Source organism: Phaseolus vulgaris, chromosome 9, assembly GCF_051622355.1.
Source record: "Phaseolus vulgaris cultivar YP4 chromosome 9, ASM5162235v1, whole genome shotgun sequence".
NCBI lineage: Eukaryota > Viridiplantae > Streptophyta > Magnoliopsida > Fabales > Fabaceae > Phaseolus > Phaseolus vulgaris.
This window is the reverse complement of record NC_143506.1, coordinates 28702322-28723264: the sequence shown is the minus strand read 5'-3', so window position 1 is coordinate 28723264 and position 20943 is coordinate 28702322. Positions and strand designations below refer to the sequence as shown.

At 33.4% G+C, this 20943-nt stretch overlaps 1 protein-coding gene across 10 annotated transcripts in view; it reads right to left on the bottom strand.

Moving 5' to 3' along the window:
* The window catches only part of ATM (Serine/Threonine-kinase ATM-like protein), a 73157-nt gene extending 52482 nt beyond the window's left edge, over positions 1-20675 (bottom strand). For all 10 annotated transcript variants that reach the window (XR_011082961.2, XR_016515743.1, XR_016515744.1 and 7 more), the window contains exons 1-23: positions 20400-20675; positions 19848-19956; positions 19578-19721; positions 17312-17473; positions 17012-17207; positions 16771-16927; positions 16538-16677; positions 16327-16414; positions 14982-15085; positions 11590-11688; positions 10906-10962; positions 10628-10712; positions 9193-9267; positions 7289-7330; positions 7152-7222; positions 6266-6314; positions 4222-4293; positions 3909-4064; positions 3728-3817; positions 3464-3651; positions 1681-2278; positions 1481-1552; positions 1230-1391 (exon numbers count right to left, since the gene is read on the bottom strand). Coding sequence is in view for 7 of the 10 variants with exons in the window: in XM_068627644.2 (XP_068483745.2) it covers positions 1230-1391; positions 1481-1552; positions 1681-2278; positions 3464-3651; positions 3728-3817; positions 3909-4064; positions 4222-4293; positions 6266-6314; positions 7152-7222; positions 7289-7330; positions 9193-9267; positions 10628-10712; positions 10906-10962; positions 11590-11688; positions 14982-15085; positions 16327-16414; positions 16538-16677; positions 16771-16927; positions 17012-17207; positions 17312-17473; positions 19578-19721; positions 19848-19956; positions 20400-20474 (2991 nt within the window). In the remaining 3 variants the exon portion in view is untranslated. The remainder of the gene's footprint in view (positions 1-1229; positions 1392-1480; positions 1553-1680; positions 2279-3463; positions 3652-3727; positions 3818-3908; positions 4065-4221; positions 4294-6265; positions 6315-7151; positions 7223-7288; positions 7331-9192; positions 9268-10627; positions 10713-10905; positions 10963-11589; positions 11689-14981; positions 15086-16326; positions 16415-16537; positions 16678-16770; positions 16928-17011; positions 17208-17311; positions 17474-19577; positions 19722-19847; positions 19957-20399) is intronic.
* Positions 20676-20943: the final 268 nt, after the last annotated feature.

Below are 20943 nucleotides of genomic sequence, written 5' to 3'. Positions count from 1 at the left end.
ATCTCTAAAATAATATCATCTCTTTTTATTTATCTCAAGTTATCTACTCGTGGAAGGGGAGGTCATGACAATAGAGGAGGGTGTGGTGGTCGAAGACGTACTCAATGCTCTTACTGTAAAAGAATGAGTCATACACTAAGGAAAAGTGTTGCTCTTTGCATGGTTTTCCTAACAAGATAGTAAATATCTCCATGATTCAAACAGCTAACCAAATTTCTAAGACGAAGAATATCAAGAATATTTGAGGTTAAAATCAAGCACCAAAGCACAATTTTCCATAATTCCTAATCTGTCAACCTTCTGCATCTCACAATCCATATAAAGTCAAAGTCCATGGATAATAGACTCAGGTGCTTGTGATCATATTTTTGGTAATACCTCATTTGTCTCTTCTCTTCTCCAAAATTTGCCCAACTCAACCTTAGAAAATGGATCCAAAGTTGTTTCTCAACAAGTTAGCTAAGTTTCCATTTTTCTATTAAATCTTGCAAGCCCCTTTAACCTTATCTCTTTAGGTCAATTAACTAAATTATTAGATTGTTTTGTAACCTTTGATGTCAAATCAATTATAATCTAGTGTTTCATAAAAGAACAAAACACAGAAAATGATTGTCATTTTGTTAGAGAAAAGTTGTTGTCAAAGGAAATTTGAACTGAGTTTGTTGGCTCCAATGATCAACTTAAAGACATTTTGACAAAATCCTTAAGAGGACCCTCAAATTCAATTAGCTCGAAACATACAATTTGTATGCTCCATCTAGGGTAGGAGTATTAGAATAGTTTATATTATTTTCTGTAAAAAAGTTTTTTTTTTTTTTTTGAGTTGTATCTTCTTGTAACCTAGAATGCTAGGGATAAACTCTAGTATATTTTTTTTCTTTTTTCCTAAGCTTCCGTTGTAAACCATTGATCCTTATATAAATACATTCATACATACATACATATATGGCAGAGAGACCCAAGTTAAGATCTCTAAAACTCTTTTTCTCATGCACTCCCTCAAGTACATACTTAAGATGAAATACCACTCATCCTACTGCCACTATCCCGCTATAGTGGTTTAGGAAGGTGCCCGTCTACTATCTAGCTACTATTACCAATCTTATAACTAAAATTCTCTTTTGCAATTCATATTTATTTTGTATAATTGATTAAAGAAAATGAATAGACTTGTGGTCCCTAAAAACCAATCCAGACTAAAATCCAAAAGCATTAAAATTAAGAAGCACCTGTTTAGTTTCCACTTCCGTTAAATACAAGCCACATTTTTCCTTACCAACAGCATCCAGGGCAGATAAGTTAGTTAGCAAAGTATGAGCAGAAAGCAATACAGAATCACAAGCAAGCCGGAGTCCAACTTGCTCAATAATGATATCATTCATTACATTCACCTACAGAAAGAGCACAAGGAAAGTAGAGGTTATGTTTTTTGTTTAATTTGATATAGTTTAAAGAAATTTATACTTGATTATTTTCATACCAAATCAATAAATTGTCCGGAAGAAGACCAGAGAGGATGTTGACAGAGATGATACAATATTTTTCCACGCACCTGAATTTTGAAAAGAAGCAAAATAAAATAAATAAATAAACTATTCAATCAGAAAGAAAATATTAATACTATTACTGTACCAGTAAATTCATGAACACTATTGGGTTATTACTGTATGGAAAGCCTACCTTATGATCATTTTCTTTCTCCATTAACTTAAAGAGGATATCCCAGGTAAGTAGAGAAGCAGAGAAAAAACTGGAAATAAGGGATATCATGCCCATTTTCCTTTTCTCTGCAGAAGATGAATCATCACTGCCTATTTTTTTCCCAACAGGTAAAGTATCAACCTCTCTAGAATCATCATTAACATCCAATTCCATGTCCATAATCCTGCTTATACTTCTGTCATTTGGAAAAGAACTTTGAATATTATCAGTAGCAGCTATATCTTGTGTGATGGAATCAGACTGAAGGTACATCAGATGCTGAGAATAACTTTCATATAGATTAACAAAAGCTTTCAATAGTCTCTCTACAGAATGGATTAACTGACCAAATGGGGCAAAGTCCATCAAATTTTGATCCCTCAATTCGATACATATAGGAGATGAAAGAAAACAATGCACGGAAGAAACAAGAGGACTCGTATCATCACAAGTAGGATCACAACCTAAGCAGCTAAAAACCTGGAGGTCGATGTCTTCTTGAATAATTCTTACAGCATTGTCAAGCATCAGTTGCAAGTATTGGCTTAATTTTAAACAAAATGAAACATTAATTTTCCTGAAACAACACAACCATGTATAAAAGTCAAAAACAAAGGGATAGGGTAAAATAGTAAAAATCAAGTAAAAGGAGTGATATGAGTAAAAACAATTACAGTTTGGGTTCTTAACAGCAGCACTGCATTATATGGAATAATCCAGCAGGTATAAAAGATGAAGAGAAAAAAAAACACTAAACCATAAGACAAACTACGAATAAGTTATCATATTAAACCTCCTACTTTTCAGGTCCTAGAAAATGTAAATGCAGAAAAACAAATTTTAACCTACTATTTTTCATTACTCTTCAAAACACAAAATTGTAACTAATTCCTTGTGCAGTATTTTCACTAAACTAATCACCACATGGGCCTGTATGGTTTTCAGAAAACATTATTATGTTCATTGTCTTCATTTCCAAAATTAAATTTATTGATCCACTCAACCAAATTCATCTTGACTTAAATGAGTAGCTTCTCCAGTAAATTCTAGTGGAAAAGGAAGGATTGCCTGTATTTTGTGATCACTGTCAAACCATAGGACATGCTCAAAGACATTGCAGAAGATTAGCAATCAAAGATAACAGGATTGATAAACTCAAGAAAGAGGAAAAGGAGGTTAAAACTGGATGGAAAATTCAAAATTCAGTTGAGAATTCATGGATGAAAGAGACTGTTCATGAAAGAATTAAGTCAGAATAATGATCAGCCGATTTGTGATGACAATTCTTTGGTACAATTAAGTTCAATCCGGAGAGGCAGGCTAAAAAGAGGATTTTCAGGATTGTTCAGAAAATATTCTTAATGTGGTTCACATTTTGGATGGATATATATATATCTATCTGAACCAGAGATATTCGTGGAATAGAAGGAATCAATTTCCTTCCATGAGCATTAAAAGTATTAGTGAAGCCAAAAGTATGGTGTCATTCCTCCTCCTACAAGCTAAAATTACTTTCAAAACTATAATAATAAACTAAAATAAGACTTCTAATTACATTTCATTCAAGTACTCCAAAGTAGCAAACCATAACCTTCCTCGGATAGTTCACTCGCATTCATACTAATTACTAACTTCAATACCCAATACAATAATTAACTCCATAATTTACAGTTCTACACTATCAATTTAGGGAGCATATACACCATTGCTTTGGTACCAAATGCATACAAAATAGATAATGGATGACCCAAATGAGACAAACCTTGTGAAAATATAACCATAAAGCAGGTTAGAGAAGAGAGAACATATTAATAAAGTATCAGGCAAATGCCTCTTGTTAATCTCCTCTTCAACCAAAGCTCCAAGAATAGAGGCCTCCATCTCACGCAATAGCTGATCACTTGTTTCCCGTGAAACCCGCACATGTGGGCATATCTTCATTTGTGCAGCCTGAATAATTTAATTTTGTTAGCCAAAAATCAGAAATGTTAACACAGACAAGCTACTTTAAGTGAGAACACCAAACCTCAACTTCGGAAATCTTTTCAATCTCTGCGAGAACTTCCACAGAGCAATCCAAAAACTCAAGTACACATTGGTATTTAGGGTCTTCACACTACAGTTAACATCATGACTAAGATTTTTAGTGACACTTTAATAAAAACTAAGATAAAATATTAATACAGGCAGATGTGGCTAGGCTATACCTTATGAGAATCATCTTGAGCATCAGTCACATCAAAATAATTGTGAACCAAAGGAACTTCTTTAAAACATTGAGTAAAAGGAACATAACCTACACAAAGTGCATACATAGCACTAGGAATGAGTAAAGCCATTTGCTCATTCAACATAGAACAACCCTGCATAATAAGGAACAAATAAATGTAACTAAAGAAATGGTGCATTATGCCCTCCCCACATGTATGGGTTTGGCCATTAAAATTGTTTACCCATATTTTTCTTCATACATATTGAAGATTAAAATACTTTGCTCATAACAATTTTATGTAAACAAACCTTCCAATTAAGATGCAACAAAGTTGCTCTTAAAAGATTTTTTCTCAGATGTAACATATCTTGGAGGTCAGCCTGCAGAACAATAAATAAAATGCAAAAGTGGCTCATCAGAACAGAAATATTTTTAACTTTTAAGTGAGAAAAGCCAGAAGTTTACCCATATACACATTTGCAAAGCATCGTCTTTATTATGCAACAACAAACAGAAAGTATAACCAAGGATTATGACTCAATATAGAAATAAACCATATGAAAGCTTAAATCTTGCTCTGCTCTCCCCAAAGCTAATTTTCCTTACCCTGTCCAAAAAGCATTGGAATAAAATGTTGAAGACTTCTGCTACTATTGCCGTTCAAGGTTCCCACATCTTCCAGGAAGGTAATAGATAATGATGTTAGGGCTAACATAGGGGTTGATAATAAATAGGACTTCTTTTGGCTTGATTCTTTACCCCCTATGGTAAACACTGGTTTTTTTAGGAATTGCTTTAACATTCAAGAAATTCGATTTTGTTAGCTTTCTGGGACAGTTTTCTCTTTCTTGGCATATGTCTAGCATGATTTATTAAAAAATAAAACTAATTTGAGATATTGTCAAAAGTATCAGTAAACTGACAAATAATTAACTCCAAAATATGATAAAAAGAAATTGAAAGGGTAGTGGAAAGTATCCAATATTTATGTGTTGTTATATTGAACACATTTTCTGAAAATAAATAACATAATTAGATTACCTTGTTATATTTCTTTAATTTCAGGCCTTCTTCTAATATTAGAGATTGTAAATCATGTGCATATGATTAATCTATTTCAACATGATAGCTTGCGAGTTCAAGGCCCTGAGCCACAACAACAAACAAGATATACCATTCACCCATGAGGCTGCATCTCTTGTCCAAACACACACCAAACAACAGCAACTCTGTTGACTCATTATGCATAAGTGGCACCTATTGCAGCCTCCAGTTGACATGCTGCTTGTGCCATCTCCACATCATAACCTCCTTGTCCTATTCTGGGGTCCAAAACCAGATAGTATCTATTAGTGGCCATTGATACCCAAACATTTTGGGTGTTCACACACATTTCTTGCTGTCTAAATGTTTGTGACACATCAGTGGCTAGTTTTTAATCCAGGCACACCTATTTGAACATATATGCTACCTCTGGTTGAAGACAAGAATCCCCCCATCTGGTGTCAAAAAAATGTCTCCAAGAATTCCTTTCACTTATGCCTTCTAAAGAACCCCTATAATTTCCTCAGAGAAGTTGAAAGATAACAATCATTTGACTTGATTGACCTTTGACTGAAATCTACTTTCTAGGCTGGGGAACATATTCGGACTTTCATTGCATAAATGTCAGAAGAGTCAAAACTTTTTTTATATCATACTTTTATATATGAGTCAGAGTAATGTCTCTACGCATTGAGATCTTTAGTGCATTGTACCTTGATTGATGACTTTTCACACCATAATGGATTATTTCATATGAAAGAACAATCTCAGATATTTTACATATTAAAGCTTTTTTATCATTAAATTTAAAATCAGTACGGCAAGTAGATTAAGGTGTTACTTAGTTACAATGAATAAGAATACTTTTCCATAGACTTTACTCATACTCTAACAAAGAAAGAAACATCTTGTAGAAACAGCTCATGCTTTGCTGCTACAAGCAAACATGTCTTTATGTTCTTTAGCTAATATCATGTTAATTACATGTAATTTAATCAATCATGTCGCATCTGCTGTTGCCAATACTGAGATCCTCATTCACTGTCAGTACCCAAAAGTCCTTATACAGCATTCCACGTCATGCTTTTGGGTGTATTTGTTCTGACTAGGACCTATCTCAGGTTAAAGGTAGTCTTGGGTCTTGCATGGCTTTTCCAGGTTACAAAAAGGAATCTCATGTCAATGTTATTATATGCACTGACTCACTGATGATATAGCTCTGCTGATGTCAATCTTAATTTAATTAAGAATCTAACATCAAGTAAATTAATGACATGAAAAAATCACAATACTTCCTTAGCAACTTACATGGGAATTTTTTCGTGAAAAGTAACATGAGAAGAAATACAAGATGGATCTGCATAAAAAGCAAATGAGCTAAATAAGAATGCAGTAAAGTATCATGTTATAACAAATTTCAAACTCAGAAAATAAAGAAAGAAAAATAGAAAAGGGAAGTAAAATAATCTAAAATCAATAAATTCAGAATTATTAGTTGCTGCATTCTATTGGTACTCCGGCTTCACAACTTCAATTAAAGCTTCAGATAAACCACTCATTCCAATTCAGTATAAACCTACAGCATAAACAACGCACTATAAAAGGGTAGCTACTGTTCTCTTTCACAGGATGTGAGACTGTTTACATAATAGACTTGAAATAGTAGCAGAGAGTAATTTACCCCAACAGATGGTCTACCGGGATGGCGGATATCAGGATTGCCAAAGTTTTAATATTATAATAATAAAATAATATTAAAACTTATAATAAATATTCTTCTATTAAATTTATTATATATTAATATTAATTTAATATTTGCATTTAAAAAGAATCATCAATCGTCAGTTAAATATTTAGAAATTTCGATTAAAAGAAATTAGAAACTCTGATTTTGAGCCAGGGTTTAATACTTTAAACTTTAGTGTGAAGGTCCAAACATGATGTTGGCATTGAACTAAAATACAAATCTCAAGGTATTTTACTTGGGATAATGTTCCAGCTTCATTACTAAGCAGTGTGAATGTTTTCTAAACGTTCATGGAAAAAATTCATCACTTGAGCTCCAACTAGTTCTTTGAGGAGTGAAATAACTTATGATTGATGTTATTCATGACTGTTAAAGTACTTTCAATTATTCAGTAACAACCTTAAACCATATTTTGTAATTGATGCAATCTAGACAAAAGACACTTACATTGAATTTGGTCGTTTGAAAATCTGAAGATCCCACACATCTTGAGGTATCACACTTGTATTCACAAAATCCTGGATAGAAGCATGTGATGTAAGATTTATTAACAGTAATCTCGAGTTGTAAAATAGATAACTCACATTTGAGGTTATATTACTAAGCAGCAGCAAAGCAGCATCCACCTGCATCATGTGTCCTTGTCAATTTAAAATGGAAACTTACAAAAAATAACCAAGGGGGAAGCATGGCAATACTAAATAAAATGATTAATTTGATATTTAAGTTTATTCAATCTTATAAAATAGATAAATTTTGGAGAATAAAAATCGAGTAATTTTGTATATTATTTTATAGAAAATCAATATAGCACATTTAATAGAAAAAATAATATCTTTTTCTTTATTTAGAAAATATCCAAACCTTTATCCCTAAAACCCCATAAATAGTTTGAACTGTATAACAACAATATTCAATTTTAGCTCAAATGGTTTGTAGAAGAACCCTACCTTCTCTTATCCATTCTACACACGCAATTTCTTTGCCATAAACAATTTATAATTTTTCACATTAAAATAGTGATGAGGATAAAAAATAAAATATCCATGAAAAGAAAAGGTTAACTATGCATTATCCATTAATCATTTTATCAATTTTTATTGTAAAAATGCTCACAACTAATAACAAGATAATTAAGTAAACCAAGCAGATGACAACACTATTCAATTTGCTTATATCATTTGCCATGAGATCTCTCTTAACAACATTTCCCTATGTCCTTCTTGGTCTCCTTCTCCCCCTTTCCACATGCCACAAAACCATGCAAATTTACTCTTCTTATTAGTGCATTCAGTAACCTTTGTACATGTCCAAATCACCCTAACTGATTTTGTCATCCTTTCCTCAATTGGTACTGCATCAATATCTCCAGGTATACAGTAATTTCAAATCTTGTCCTTTCTTGTTTGGATTCACATCCATCTTAACAATGAAGATTTTGTTATTCCCACCCTTTTCTCTTGTTGTAGCTTCAAAGTGCAGCACTCAATACCCCAGAGTAAGTTGGACATATAGCAATACAACAAAACTTGCCTTCAAGCTTGTCAATTATCTGGCTTTCTCCATTTTAATTATTGTGCTTGTATCTTGTGTGTAACATTTCCCCATCATTTTGAATTACTGATCATAGATATTTAAACTTTCAAACCTGATATGGCATCTTCTCCCATTTTAAACTCCAAGTTGTATTCCTCTTGTCTCTTGTTAAATTGCAATGTATATACTATGTTTTACACCGATTTAACAAAAAAAACTTTGCTTCCAAAGTTTATCTTCAAAGCTCAAAGATAAAGTTACTTCCCTTGACTCTTTTTCATCAAAACTATATTATCAACAAAAACACATACAATTAGGATAATTATTTCTATGTCTCACTAAAGTACATGTATTATATAGCCCAAATAAGAGGTACACAAATATCATTGTTGTCAAAACAGGTCAAAACACGACAAGAGAGTTGAATTGTGTTTTAAAAACTTCTTTAACATCTTTTCACAAAACTTCGTCTGATATGCCCTAACGACAAAGTTTATACTTGACAAACAATCCATCAAGTAATTTCTTAAAAGTATGACCTTATGAAGGTCACAAGCATGGAACTAGATATTTATGGGTTGCCTAATAGCGGTCCGATGAGGGTGTCACGATGGGCCCAACAAACCTTGGCTAAGCTAGACTCTGATACCATCTTAGACAGCGAACTTTAAGCCTAACTCAATCCTACAAAACAGGCTCGTAAAGTGAGGTTTGCACTCACTAATATGTTATAATTTGATCATATCCCTAGTCGATGTGGGATCACCAACATTGACTAAATTGGCCTATTACTTATCACAAATTTCTTTAATTTTGGATTTTTGTGCTATTTCATGAACATTCATATATGCATTATAAATTATATAGAAAGCATTTACAAGGACAAATTAGGTACCCGTAAACAACTATAATTTAAATTAGAAGGATATAGTTTTGTCAAGAAAAAACTTACAAGAGCATTTATATTGCTAATAATCGGTAACCCATGCACAATAGTGCTCCACAATAGTTGCCAACCCTTGACAAACTGCAAAAGTTAGTTTCACCAAATTAATGCATATTTTAGCATGAAAATCACATTTCAGGGAAGCAAAAGGGATAAACAATTGTCCAAAGTAGCCCTACAACAAACAATTTATCAACAAAACTGTTAAAATTCAATGACTGGATGACTAGTAGGGAATATGCATTGTTTTGAAACCAGACTATTAGAGTTGAGAGAGAGAAGAGAGAGAAAAAAGAAACTGAAAAGGTAACTTTTGTATTAATAAAATATACAAAGGAAAACAAGGATTTTCTTGGTATAGAGAATGAAAAGAAATCGAGCTGTAAAGAACAACTCATAAAAAGAAAACACCTATAATAAACCATATCAAACTGGATACAACACTAACACTTGAAGGGTCAGCTCTTGTCCATACTAAATTTTGAAGGGTCAGCCTACGAGTTGTGCCAACCTAAGCTAATATGAGCCGCAAGCTAAATGGGCCAAGCCAAAAATAACCTAGTTTAATCTAGGCAAAAAAAATTCAACCTAGTCCTACTTGTTTTATAGACTTTTCGGGCCAACCCATCACACCAGACCTATTTTATCATACAGAAAGACATGACCATCCATAAATGTCATACTGGAAACGAGTTCCAAAGAAAAATCTGTAGGCCATCAAAAAAGTTGACCAAACAAGCAAGTAGAGAGGTTATGTAGGTTCACCAAAGGAAGGGGATGGCCAGAAAGACACCATTGAAAAGTGTGTCACTGAAAAAGTATCCATGCATGGTTTTAGTGTGCACATGCGAACAGCACATGCCAAAACTAAGGCGCGCATGGGGACACATGCAATGGCTTATAAGAGAGTGGTTGGTGACATAGGGTAAGCTGGAGTTGTGCAACGATAGTCAAGGATTGGCATCGGTGAGACATCACCAAGAAAGCTCCCAAACATCCTCATACGAGGAAAGGAACAAGAGATAAATGAACCATGATCTTTTGATACCACGTAAAAAGGAACTACAAAAATTCAATCTTAATTTATAATGAAAGAAAATTAAGGAAAAACACAAAGGATATCTAAAATATATCCAAATTACAAGTTTTCTTATTTACAAATATCCAACAAGTTTTTTACAAATTACTATAATCCATTCACTAGTCTTAACCAAGATCATTAAATAGCCAACTAAAATAGAGATTTTGTTTATCCTAGATAAAATTCAATACAAGAAGGAAAATAACTATGGGTGAAGAGAATAAGATAGTATCTTCTACAACCCAATACCATTTTCACATGTTCATCTTCCACGATGAACACTTTTATGTTTAGCATTAAAATTTGGAAGCATTTGTGAGATATCAAAGGACTGTGAAAAGGTGTATGGGAGAGAGAGACCTCTTTAAAGCCAGAAGACGACACTGCAGATAACTCCATCCTTGAATTTGGAAGCAACAGAACAGAAGAAAGTTCCAGCAAACTCCTTTAAATTCAACAGAACATACATAAGTTGAAATCCACAATACCAACTCAAATATACCAAGATGATGTAATAATATGGGAAGATGAATTGGAGTCCTATAATGAGAATATGAAATGAACGAGCACTGCTCTGTCTTATTCACAAGCATAACAAGAGAAAATAAAACCGTACAAAGAGAACAGGGTGTAAATACCTCAGAGTCCACAACAATCCATCATAGATACGATCAACATTTGAGGAATTCATGATTCTGCAATATTATCTCCACTTTGTTAATAATATTTATCATTAACATTCTTTCTGACAAAGATTAATATTCGATTAAAATCATGAGAAATGTAACTGGGAATTTTAAGAAAGTCCACAATCCAACCATAAAATCATCTACCATTAGTTCTAACTGTCTCTCCAAGCATGCACAATATTTCCACAGATAATGTTAACAATTTTTTATTTGAGAGAAAAAGAGTAACTTGACTATATTAAAAAACACAGTGCAAGAGAGGGCCAGAGAGAGAAAGTACATGAATAAAAAAATTATAAGCAAAGAACTCATTAAAGTAGAAGTGAAGATACAGATATAAGAAATGAAATCCTCAAGAAAGTTGTTGCAATGAAAAAAAAATAGACCAAGAAGCAAAGAGCATGAGTAAAAATGTAAATGGCATGACAAAAGTTGAACTTTTAAACACCATCAAAAGATAAAAGAAGGCAAAAGAATTAGGAATCATAATTTTCAGCTCCAATCTTTTCTATGCAGTGTTTTATGCTGAAAACCAACAATAATTTTAAATAAGAAAGCTATGAATGGAGCCAACATTGACACAAATGAGCATGGTAATTGTTCCTTTGTTAACCCTCTCACTCCTAAAATTACCTTTCAAAGCTCATACATATGCCTTCAAACCAGTAGAGAAACAGATCTTTGCAAATGCGGGTATGGAAGTTGCGAGTCAGGCAACAAAATGCAGCATTCCTACACCATAGATCCTTCATCAGATTTTACCACAACAATGCTACTTTAAATCTCAAAAAAAAAAAGAATAATTTCTATTAATAGAATACGTCACAACAAAATTGATTTCTGCCTAACGATACCATCAAGGACTTTACTGGGGAAAATACATTCTAGAATAAGATCAAATATAATAAAAGATCAGATAAAATGACAACAAATGGAGTAAACCCAAAATTGTTTAAAAAGCTAATAACTTAAACACTAAGAAAAGAGTAATGTGAAAAAACAATTCAATTTCTACTAAAACATTACATTTTTATTTATGGTAAATTTGTAATAAATACCTAATCCTATCCACAAACATTGGATTGTCTTTGTTCCAACCCTTATACCTCATTTCACTACTACAACCCAACCTGAACACCTTGCAGGTTTCCTTTTCTACCCCTATCCTCTCCTTTTATGATCTAATAGTTGTTTCTAGATTTCTCCACTCCATTTTTGGATCCTCCATAATTACTTTAGCAAAGCTTAATGGCAAACTTTTACTTATCTTAGTCAGCATTTACTTTTCAGAGGATGACAGTAAAACATCATTTGACAAGATTGAATAGTGAAAGAAGACGTATTTATATTGTCACCCACTTATATACTATGAAATGTCCTAATCTCTAGTGAAAGTGGGATTTTCAACACACCCCCTCACGTTGAAGCTACCAACTCATGCGTGGGATTATATATTATGGGTGGTCTGATAACAGCCAAATAGCGGGTGACCTGATAAGCCCAACAAGAAATCACTAGGATAAGCTCGAAATGGCTCTGATACCATATTAAAAAGTACACTTTAAGTCTAACTCAACCTTATAAAACCGGCTTACAAAGTGAGGTTTGGACCCACTTAAATACTATGAAATGTCCTAATCTCTAGTCGATGTGAGATCTCCAACAGTAAGCGTGGTTTTTGTTGTAAATCTTAGACTAGATCATCAAATTGACCGCCTTAAAGCAATACTAGTTCTCAAAGGGTACACACAAAAAATATATTGTCTTCTTTATGGTAACAACTTTTCTCCTATACGCAAATTATCGTTGTTCAACTTTTCTTTGCCATGGTCTTCATTCGTTAATGGCTCTTCCACCAGTTGGATATCAAAAATGTTTATCTTAAAGGTAATCTTAATGAGGAAATTTACATAGATTAACCTCTTGGATTTGTTGCTTAGAGAGAGTATGGGTTAGTTTGTCAAATGTATTGATTTCTCTATCATCTTAAACAATGTCTTGGTTCTTAGTTTAGCAAATTCAACCACATTGTATAACTTTTGGGCTGAAATGTGAAGCAAGTCATTCAGTCTTTTATTGTCATACCTCTTCAAAGAAATATGTGTTCTTAATTGTGGGTTGATGATATGGTTATTATAGGGAATGGAGACACTAAAATTTCTCAAGTCAAGAAGCATCTATGCAATCATTTTCAAACCAAAGATTTTGGATATCTAAAGTATTTTTTGGGTATTGAAGCAACCCAATCAAAAAAAGGTATAGTTGCTTCACAGAAAAATGACGTAGATATTCTAAAAGAAACAAGTGTGATTGATTGTAGACCTATGGATGGTCCATTGAATCCAAATCAGAAATTAAAGGCAGAGTATAATGAGTCATTCTCAGACCCAGAGAGATACTGAAGACTTGTTGGGAAACTTAATGACCTAACTATTACTAGACCTAACTTGTCTATTGTAGTTGGAGTGGTTAATCGGTTTATTCAACCTTCTTGCCTTAATAGTTGGAGTGTTGTCATTTGCATCCACGGATAGGCTCCAAGACAGAGAATGCTCCATGAACATAAGGAAATACTTATATAATTGGGTGTTGTGATATTCATTGAACGGAATTATTTACAGACTCGCATTATAGTGATTTCAATGGAGACAATATTATTTCTTAAAAAGACAAGAAACAGAATGTGGCTGCTCGATCTAGTGTCGAAGCTCAATGTAGGTCGATGGCATCACTAACTTGTGAACAATTCCTTCAAGTGCAGAAATTTTATAAGATACAACAAATGAGCATTTACTATGTCATCCAAACAGCTATTCACATTGCTTCCAATCTTGTATTTCATGAGAGAACCAAACATATATATATTGATTTTCATTTTGCTAAGTAGAAGTTGTTGTCCAAGGAAATTTGCACGAAATTTGTCAACTCCGATAATCACCTTGCAAATATTTTGACTAAATCCATAAGAGGACCTCAAAAATCAATTTACAATTTCCAAGCTTGGTATATACAATTTATATGCTCGAACTTGAAAGGCGATGTCAAAATTTCTTAACTTATGTGAAGGGGGTTGACTTGTTAGAATAGGTTAACTCTCTACATTTCCATTTCTACAAAAATGGTATAAGTAGATAAAGCAATTGATAATAATCAAATGCATAATAATACAAACAAATAACATCATCCTAATACATCAGATTTTATTTCATCGTTAAGAACTTGAAAAAATTTATAAGTAAATGAGGGAAAGTTGAGAGCATAACTTTTCATGGAGCAGCAACTAAAAAGGTTAATTTTTACCTAAACTAAGAGTGTTTACAAAAAAATGGCGATTAAGTCCCAGGTCTAAAATTTAATTTTCAATTCATTTGCTTGCTAGCTCTGTAATTTCAGCAAAAACATGGAATCCTTTAACCTCTTTGAAACCATAAGCCCACAAATTAAGTTGCATGATACCATAAGTTCAAGGTTTAAACTGATAAATTTGAGAGCCAAATCAGAACACCAGGCTTCCAAACAATCTAAGCATAGTATAGTATAAAACACAAGTCAGTGCATCAATTCATTGTCTGTGCTCAAGGCCTAAGCACAACAAAACTTCCAATATTATGAATATATTATATATCAAAGATTGAGTGCACAAAAAAGTACAAAATGGTCTTGTACATGCTATAAGACCAATAACGCACATGTATAATATTGTTTATTAGTTGTTCTGCCATCAAACATATATCTGGTTAAGAAAAGCTAAATATTCTAAGGAGAACATACGAGTAGACAGAAGACAGAGATCAACAGATGGAGAAGACCCAAACCCAAAGCAAAATTTTACTGGTATAAAGAACAACTAAAAAATAGAAGTTTTCCAAAATGATTGACTTTTATGATAGAATGACAACTATTATAGGAAAAGGGGAAGAAAATAGTTAAAAAAGATAAGGTAAAAAAAAAGTACTTAACAGAGAGGAACAAAAATATAATAGTCTGTGCTAGCATGGCATAATACAGAATGTGTTATAAATTACCATAGCCATTTGCCTTGCATGAGTGCCTCCCTCAGGATCATAGCAGCAGGCTCCCTCTTAACCCGTTTTTCACTTAATGAAGATCTGGTTGTATTGAGGCATGCCTGAGGAATAATAATTAGCCAGCGGTATGGAAATTTTATAGGGGAGAAAATAAATGAAAATTAGTACATGGCAGTTTATCAACCAATAAACGTTACTGGACATCACATAAAAAATAACTCTATATAAATGGCAGAATGGTTGTATTCTATTGAATGAAAACATTAATAGTAGCCCAAGCAAGAAAGTCTGCCAAACTAAAAGGATCATCCCAACAACAAAAGCAAATGACACTAAGTAAAATTAGGGAGTAGGGAGAGAAAAAGGCAATCCATTTTTTTGCTCTGCCACTCGTTTCTCCCAACCTAACCAAAGATTAATCCCACTCGTAATGCTATAATTGTCGCTGACCCAACAAGATTTCACACGTAGGATATTGAATACGGGTTATGCGCTACATACATTGTCCCTACAACGTATGAGTGCAGAGTAACTAAACACTATGTCAACCCACCAGATTGAGAAAGGATAAAATACAAAAGAGAAGTATAAATAATAAGGAAAATAAAGGGCTATACAAGAAGGCTGACCAGCTTATCTACATAGCTATTCAGATTTGACAAGAGTTGAGTAGACAAAATCAACTCTGATATTGTTGACCTAAACTGAATTGATACAAAGGTGATGATCCTCGGTAACATAAGTCCTATGTAAGGTCAGAGGATTACCACTGACATGTGTCAGTTATAGCTAACTGTCTCTGGCAGTAATAACTGTCTAACAGAAACAAGTAGATTACAAGTGAATTGTGAAAAACAAGAGAGAAATATCCCTAACAATATCAGAGAAAGAAACTTCTATAAAAACCATTAGCAGAAAACCAGAGATATCAACAAAGACAATACAATGTCAAGGAAAATCTAGTGGCATTTGGTAAGAGGGAGGGAGCTCATACTATTGCAAGCATTCTGCTCCAATTAATCACACAAGGGCACTGCAAAAAACTACACACCCTTAAGATTTTGGCCTCCTTGTTTTTATTCAATCCTCTCAAACAAACAATTAGAAACTGCTCCACAATATACCAGCAAAAGTAACATTCATCAAGCAAACCATGTAAAAACATAAAGGAAAAAAGCAACCATAAGAAAGACCATGACTACTCTTGCTCTTACGGAATTAAATAATTATGTCAGAATCAATCAACATAGTGGCAGAGATAAGATATATAAATTCTCTAGAATTGAAATCAAAAACTTAAATACTAAATCTAGGGATTGACAGCTGAGTTTCTAGAAACTACCCTATAAAATAGAACTGCTGCAAGTTCCACCAATCCACATTGTGAGCTACTCAGAGCTCCTAATTTATCATCTTTATTTCCATCACCCCTGAGTAGAAAGGTCAATAAGATCATCATGGACAACATCATTATAAAGTTTATTATGTTTCTGTAAAACACTAAAATATCCAATCAAACACTAAAAGCACATCAACTTGTTAGAAATACATACCGCAGCATTGAAGTACTAGACATGCTACCTTGGTCAAGATCCTTACAAATCACATCCAAAAGCTGTTCTACCAATAAGCATCTATCAGCAGCACCTCTCATTAAACTCAACTGTATCCTTGCATAGAACACAAGTGAATCCTGCAACAGAAACATTAATAGAACAATTTGAAAAATTTGAAAACATTTCATAACTTAAGCTACTATTTGCTTTAAAAGGCAATTGCAAGAGACCTTAAGAACGCGATCATGTGTTGTCAGCCAACAGTGGAACACAAACTGTTGCAGGGCATTATGAATTTCAAGCAACAGTAAGCCTAAATTTGGACCATCATTTAATAAATATGTATTTATACACTCAACAAGTTTGCGTGCTATCTTGCTCTCATCCCTGAAAAAGTAAAAAAGAAATGGTATTGCACTCTAGCAGATAAGAATAATAGAAAAAAAAAATAATGAAGTGCAGTGGAAATACCTGATGAATGAACATATTCTAACAAAACCCTTCACAATGTTTTCTCTTACGTTATCAGGGTAGTCCCCAGGGGGATATTTTAAAAGAGAATGAAGCGTCAAGATATAACGGAAGACCTCCTCCTTGGAAGTACAATTGCTAATATTTTTTCCACTCAAGCTGGTTTCAACTTTCTCAATGTACAGAAACATCAGATCTAGAGACAAAACAATTTGATTAAAAAAGAGGGTGAGAAAATTAAACTGGTATTGTTGATGAGATGTGGAGATAATGCAAACCTTAAGTTTACAGAAAACTTACTGCAGTAAACACGCCTCCTCATCTGGAAACTATAATCCCTAACTGACAATAGATGCCGAAGGATAATGCCATATTCAGACTGAAAGCTTAGGACATTGCTCAGGACATCCCAAACATGATTAAAAAGTAGTTTAACTACAGATGACAATGGTAACATTTTTCCTAAAAATAAAAGGAAAAACAAATAATTAAAAGGAGCAAAATTCACTGTATAAATATAAGATTAATGTTCCTATATTTTTGCTTGTTATTTAGATGGCTATTAAAAAAAAGATATTAAAATAAAGCCTCAAAAGTGTCAAACAATTATTAAGTGATAAATAATTATGTTATTTCCATACAAGTAATAAAAATGAGTAAATACCCAAAATGGTCCCCGAAAGATAAGGGTGTTAGCTGATAGGTCCCTGATTAAAATTTTCATGTAAATGAATCCTTGAAAATTGTATTTGTTTGCATAGAAGTTATTCTATAAAAAAAATATTGTATTTGTGTATCCTATGAATTACAACAACTCCCACTCAAATACCGCTTCTACAGTGACTTTTACCACTATTCCATTGATTCCATGTGAAAAACCAATCAACACATGCAACAACAGCTCCTGGGCTGCTATTTTCCCGTTGTGGCTCTGAGGTCTAAAACCACTTGACCAAACAAGCCATAGATATTCCCAAATCTAATCAAGCCTGATGGAAGCAAATTGATACCTCTTTGAGTAGCGTTCTTTGGTTCTCCATTCATGGCAAATTGCAACCCCAATACCAAATTTTTACTACCTGTTATGATGTCGAGAACAAATCCAAAAAACTTTATTCCAATGACGTTCATTGTCTTTACAGCATTGTCTTCAACCTTATTTTTGTAAAACTATACAAGCCTATCTTGATAAGCTCGATCCTTAGTTGTTGACTTTGAAGCCCTCGTGTCTTTCACTATTGATGCAGACAAACATCTTGAATACTGTGGAAATTTTATATGGTTCTTGCACTTGTTGGACTTCCTCCTAAGTTTGACTATGTCCACAATCAAATATTATTTGAAATTTTGTTAGTAAACAATTTCTCCGCCTATTAGTTCCTCACATGTTTGTGGAATTACTTTTAGATTATAATTTAAAACAATAGGATTGAAGGACTGTTCAAATACACAGAGAACATAAATTAGTTAGGATATTTGAGTTTGTTACTTGAGGTGTTAGTTAGATATAAATAGGGAAGAAGGAAAGGGGGAGGGGGTGCATTTTGTAGATTGAGCATTAGTTATTTGTGAAGGGGAAGCCCTTGAAGGAGAGAGTGCTTTCCTTATTTCTTGTTCCTTTGGAGACTTTAATACAAAAACCTCGCTCATCCCACCACCACCCAAGCCTCTAGGCCAGAATTTGCATGCAGTAGTCAGTGGGTTCCCTACCTATGATAGGACAGTATCATAACAAGAAGGGTAGATAAAGATCGCAATGATGAGCCACAGGATCAAGCTTTCACTATTCCATCTTGAGGACAAGGTTGATTTTTGGAGGAGTGTATTGTTAGGATACACAAAGAAGAGAAATTAGTTAGAATATTCAGGAGTCTGTTACTTGAGGTGTTAGATATAAATAGGAAAGAAGGAGAGGGGGAGGGGGTGACTTTTGTAGATTGAGCATTGGCTCTTTGTGAAGGGAAAGGCCTCGAGGTAGATAGTGCTCTCCTATTTCTTGTTCTTTTCATTCTACTCAATAAAAACCTTTCTTTTCTTCTCTTTTTAATTCTTGGTTCACAAGGACATTCAAAGATGTAGTCTAAAGTTTTTACTTTAGTCCCTAAAAAGATAGGTCTCAAGGGAGTGAGTATCAAGGAAATATAGAACACAATATTTCCTCCTATCATTTTAGTTTCTAAAAGTGAAATTCCAAGAAACATTACGATACTAAAATGGGTATCACTGAAAAGAATAATTCCCTACTCAGGCCAATATTAAATATTATTGAAGACTAGACAGGAAAAAAAAAGAAAAGAAAAATATCTAAAGTGGGTATTATAACCTGAAGAATTATTCAGTTAATGAGGAGAAAAACGTTCACAATCTCATTTTAACAAAAAAAAGAGGATGTCTTACACTCGTGGTCACCATTGGTGTCTAAAAATCATTTATTTTTCTTTTCACAATTTTTTATCACCTACTGGACACAATTAATTTTTAATTAATCTTCTTATTCTATTGTTTGTTTACAATCAAAAGCGGACAAAAGAACAAGCATTACAGAACTAAACTACCTCCGACTGACCTGAACACTTGCCATCCTCTGCACGTTGAACAACAATTCTAAGAGTCTTCGCATATATCACTTTTGGATTTCTCCGCTTACTTGAGGATATTTCCGCTGATGCAGATTTAATAAGTAAAGAAACAAGAAAAGGCCATGTTTCAGCTGCACCACAAAAATTTAAAATAAACAAATCAATCAAAAGTGTACACCATACATCTTGGCTTGGATAATATTGAAAATATTGCATCTACCAATGCTTGCAAAATTAACTTGAAAACAAAATCTTACTGTGAGGAATTTCATCTGGTCTAAGCTTTGCAGTATTCAGTCCAATAAATTTACAGAAGTTATATGACCTTTCTCCTTCTAACCAAGTGTTTAACAACTTAATCCCTTCCTGTTGACATACAAAAACAATACCACTGAATAACACAGTCCTCAGGACGTACACAAAAGAGAGAATTCATAAAACCAATAAATAAATTCCAACACAATCATAAAAAAATGTGTAATAATATCTACTTGACAAACAGGCTAAATGTTATGAACATTCTTTATCCAGAATGTTCCAATTTTTTTAGAAGTAGAACTCAAAGAGAAAAGCTATAACAATAACAACTACTTGCTAAGACGATCTTTCTCTACTACTCTAGTTCAAATTAATACAACTATTAGCCATTCACGAGACAGATTTCTTGATCGAAAACAATAATATCGACACTAAATTCAATTTTTCGCTACATGCATAACATTAACAGGAAGGTTCTTTTCCCATTCAAAATCGCCGATTAAAGAGCAACAAAACGAAGGAAAGTAGAGAGTTGGAGAAAGGAAAATGACTTCGCGAGCTTTGACTTTATCAGATGAGAGTTTTTCCACAATCTCTTGAACGTCTCTGGAAGTGACTTTCGCCATGATCGCTACGCGCTCAACGGTTACACATCTAGTCTGAGGAATGGAAGTAGATAGGGTAATGTAGGAGTGGGGTTTTAGGCGTTGAGAGATGTGGCGGGAAAAGAAAACGAAAGGGTTTTAGTCTGCAGGGTCACGCCTTTCAGTGGACTGTTTTGAAACTAGAGGAGAGAAATGGATCGATTAAGGGTTTCGGTACCAGCACCGGTTTAACGTTTCAAACGGTTTTATTTGTTGTAGGTTAAAATTACCTCTATCTAAAATTTGGCTTAATTGCAAATTTATTTTATTGGTTGAAATGAAACACAAGAAGATTTGTAATGCATCCTAAATTCCTTGACTTTTAACTGCACTTAGGCATAGATTATTACAATTGTTAAGAATAAAGTTTAAATTATATTAATTAAATTCCTTTAACAATGTAACATTTTAAATTCTCTAAATTTGTATTATTAAAATTACTCCATTGACT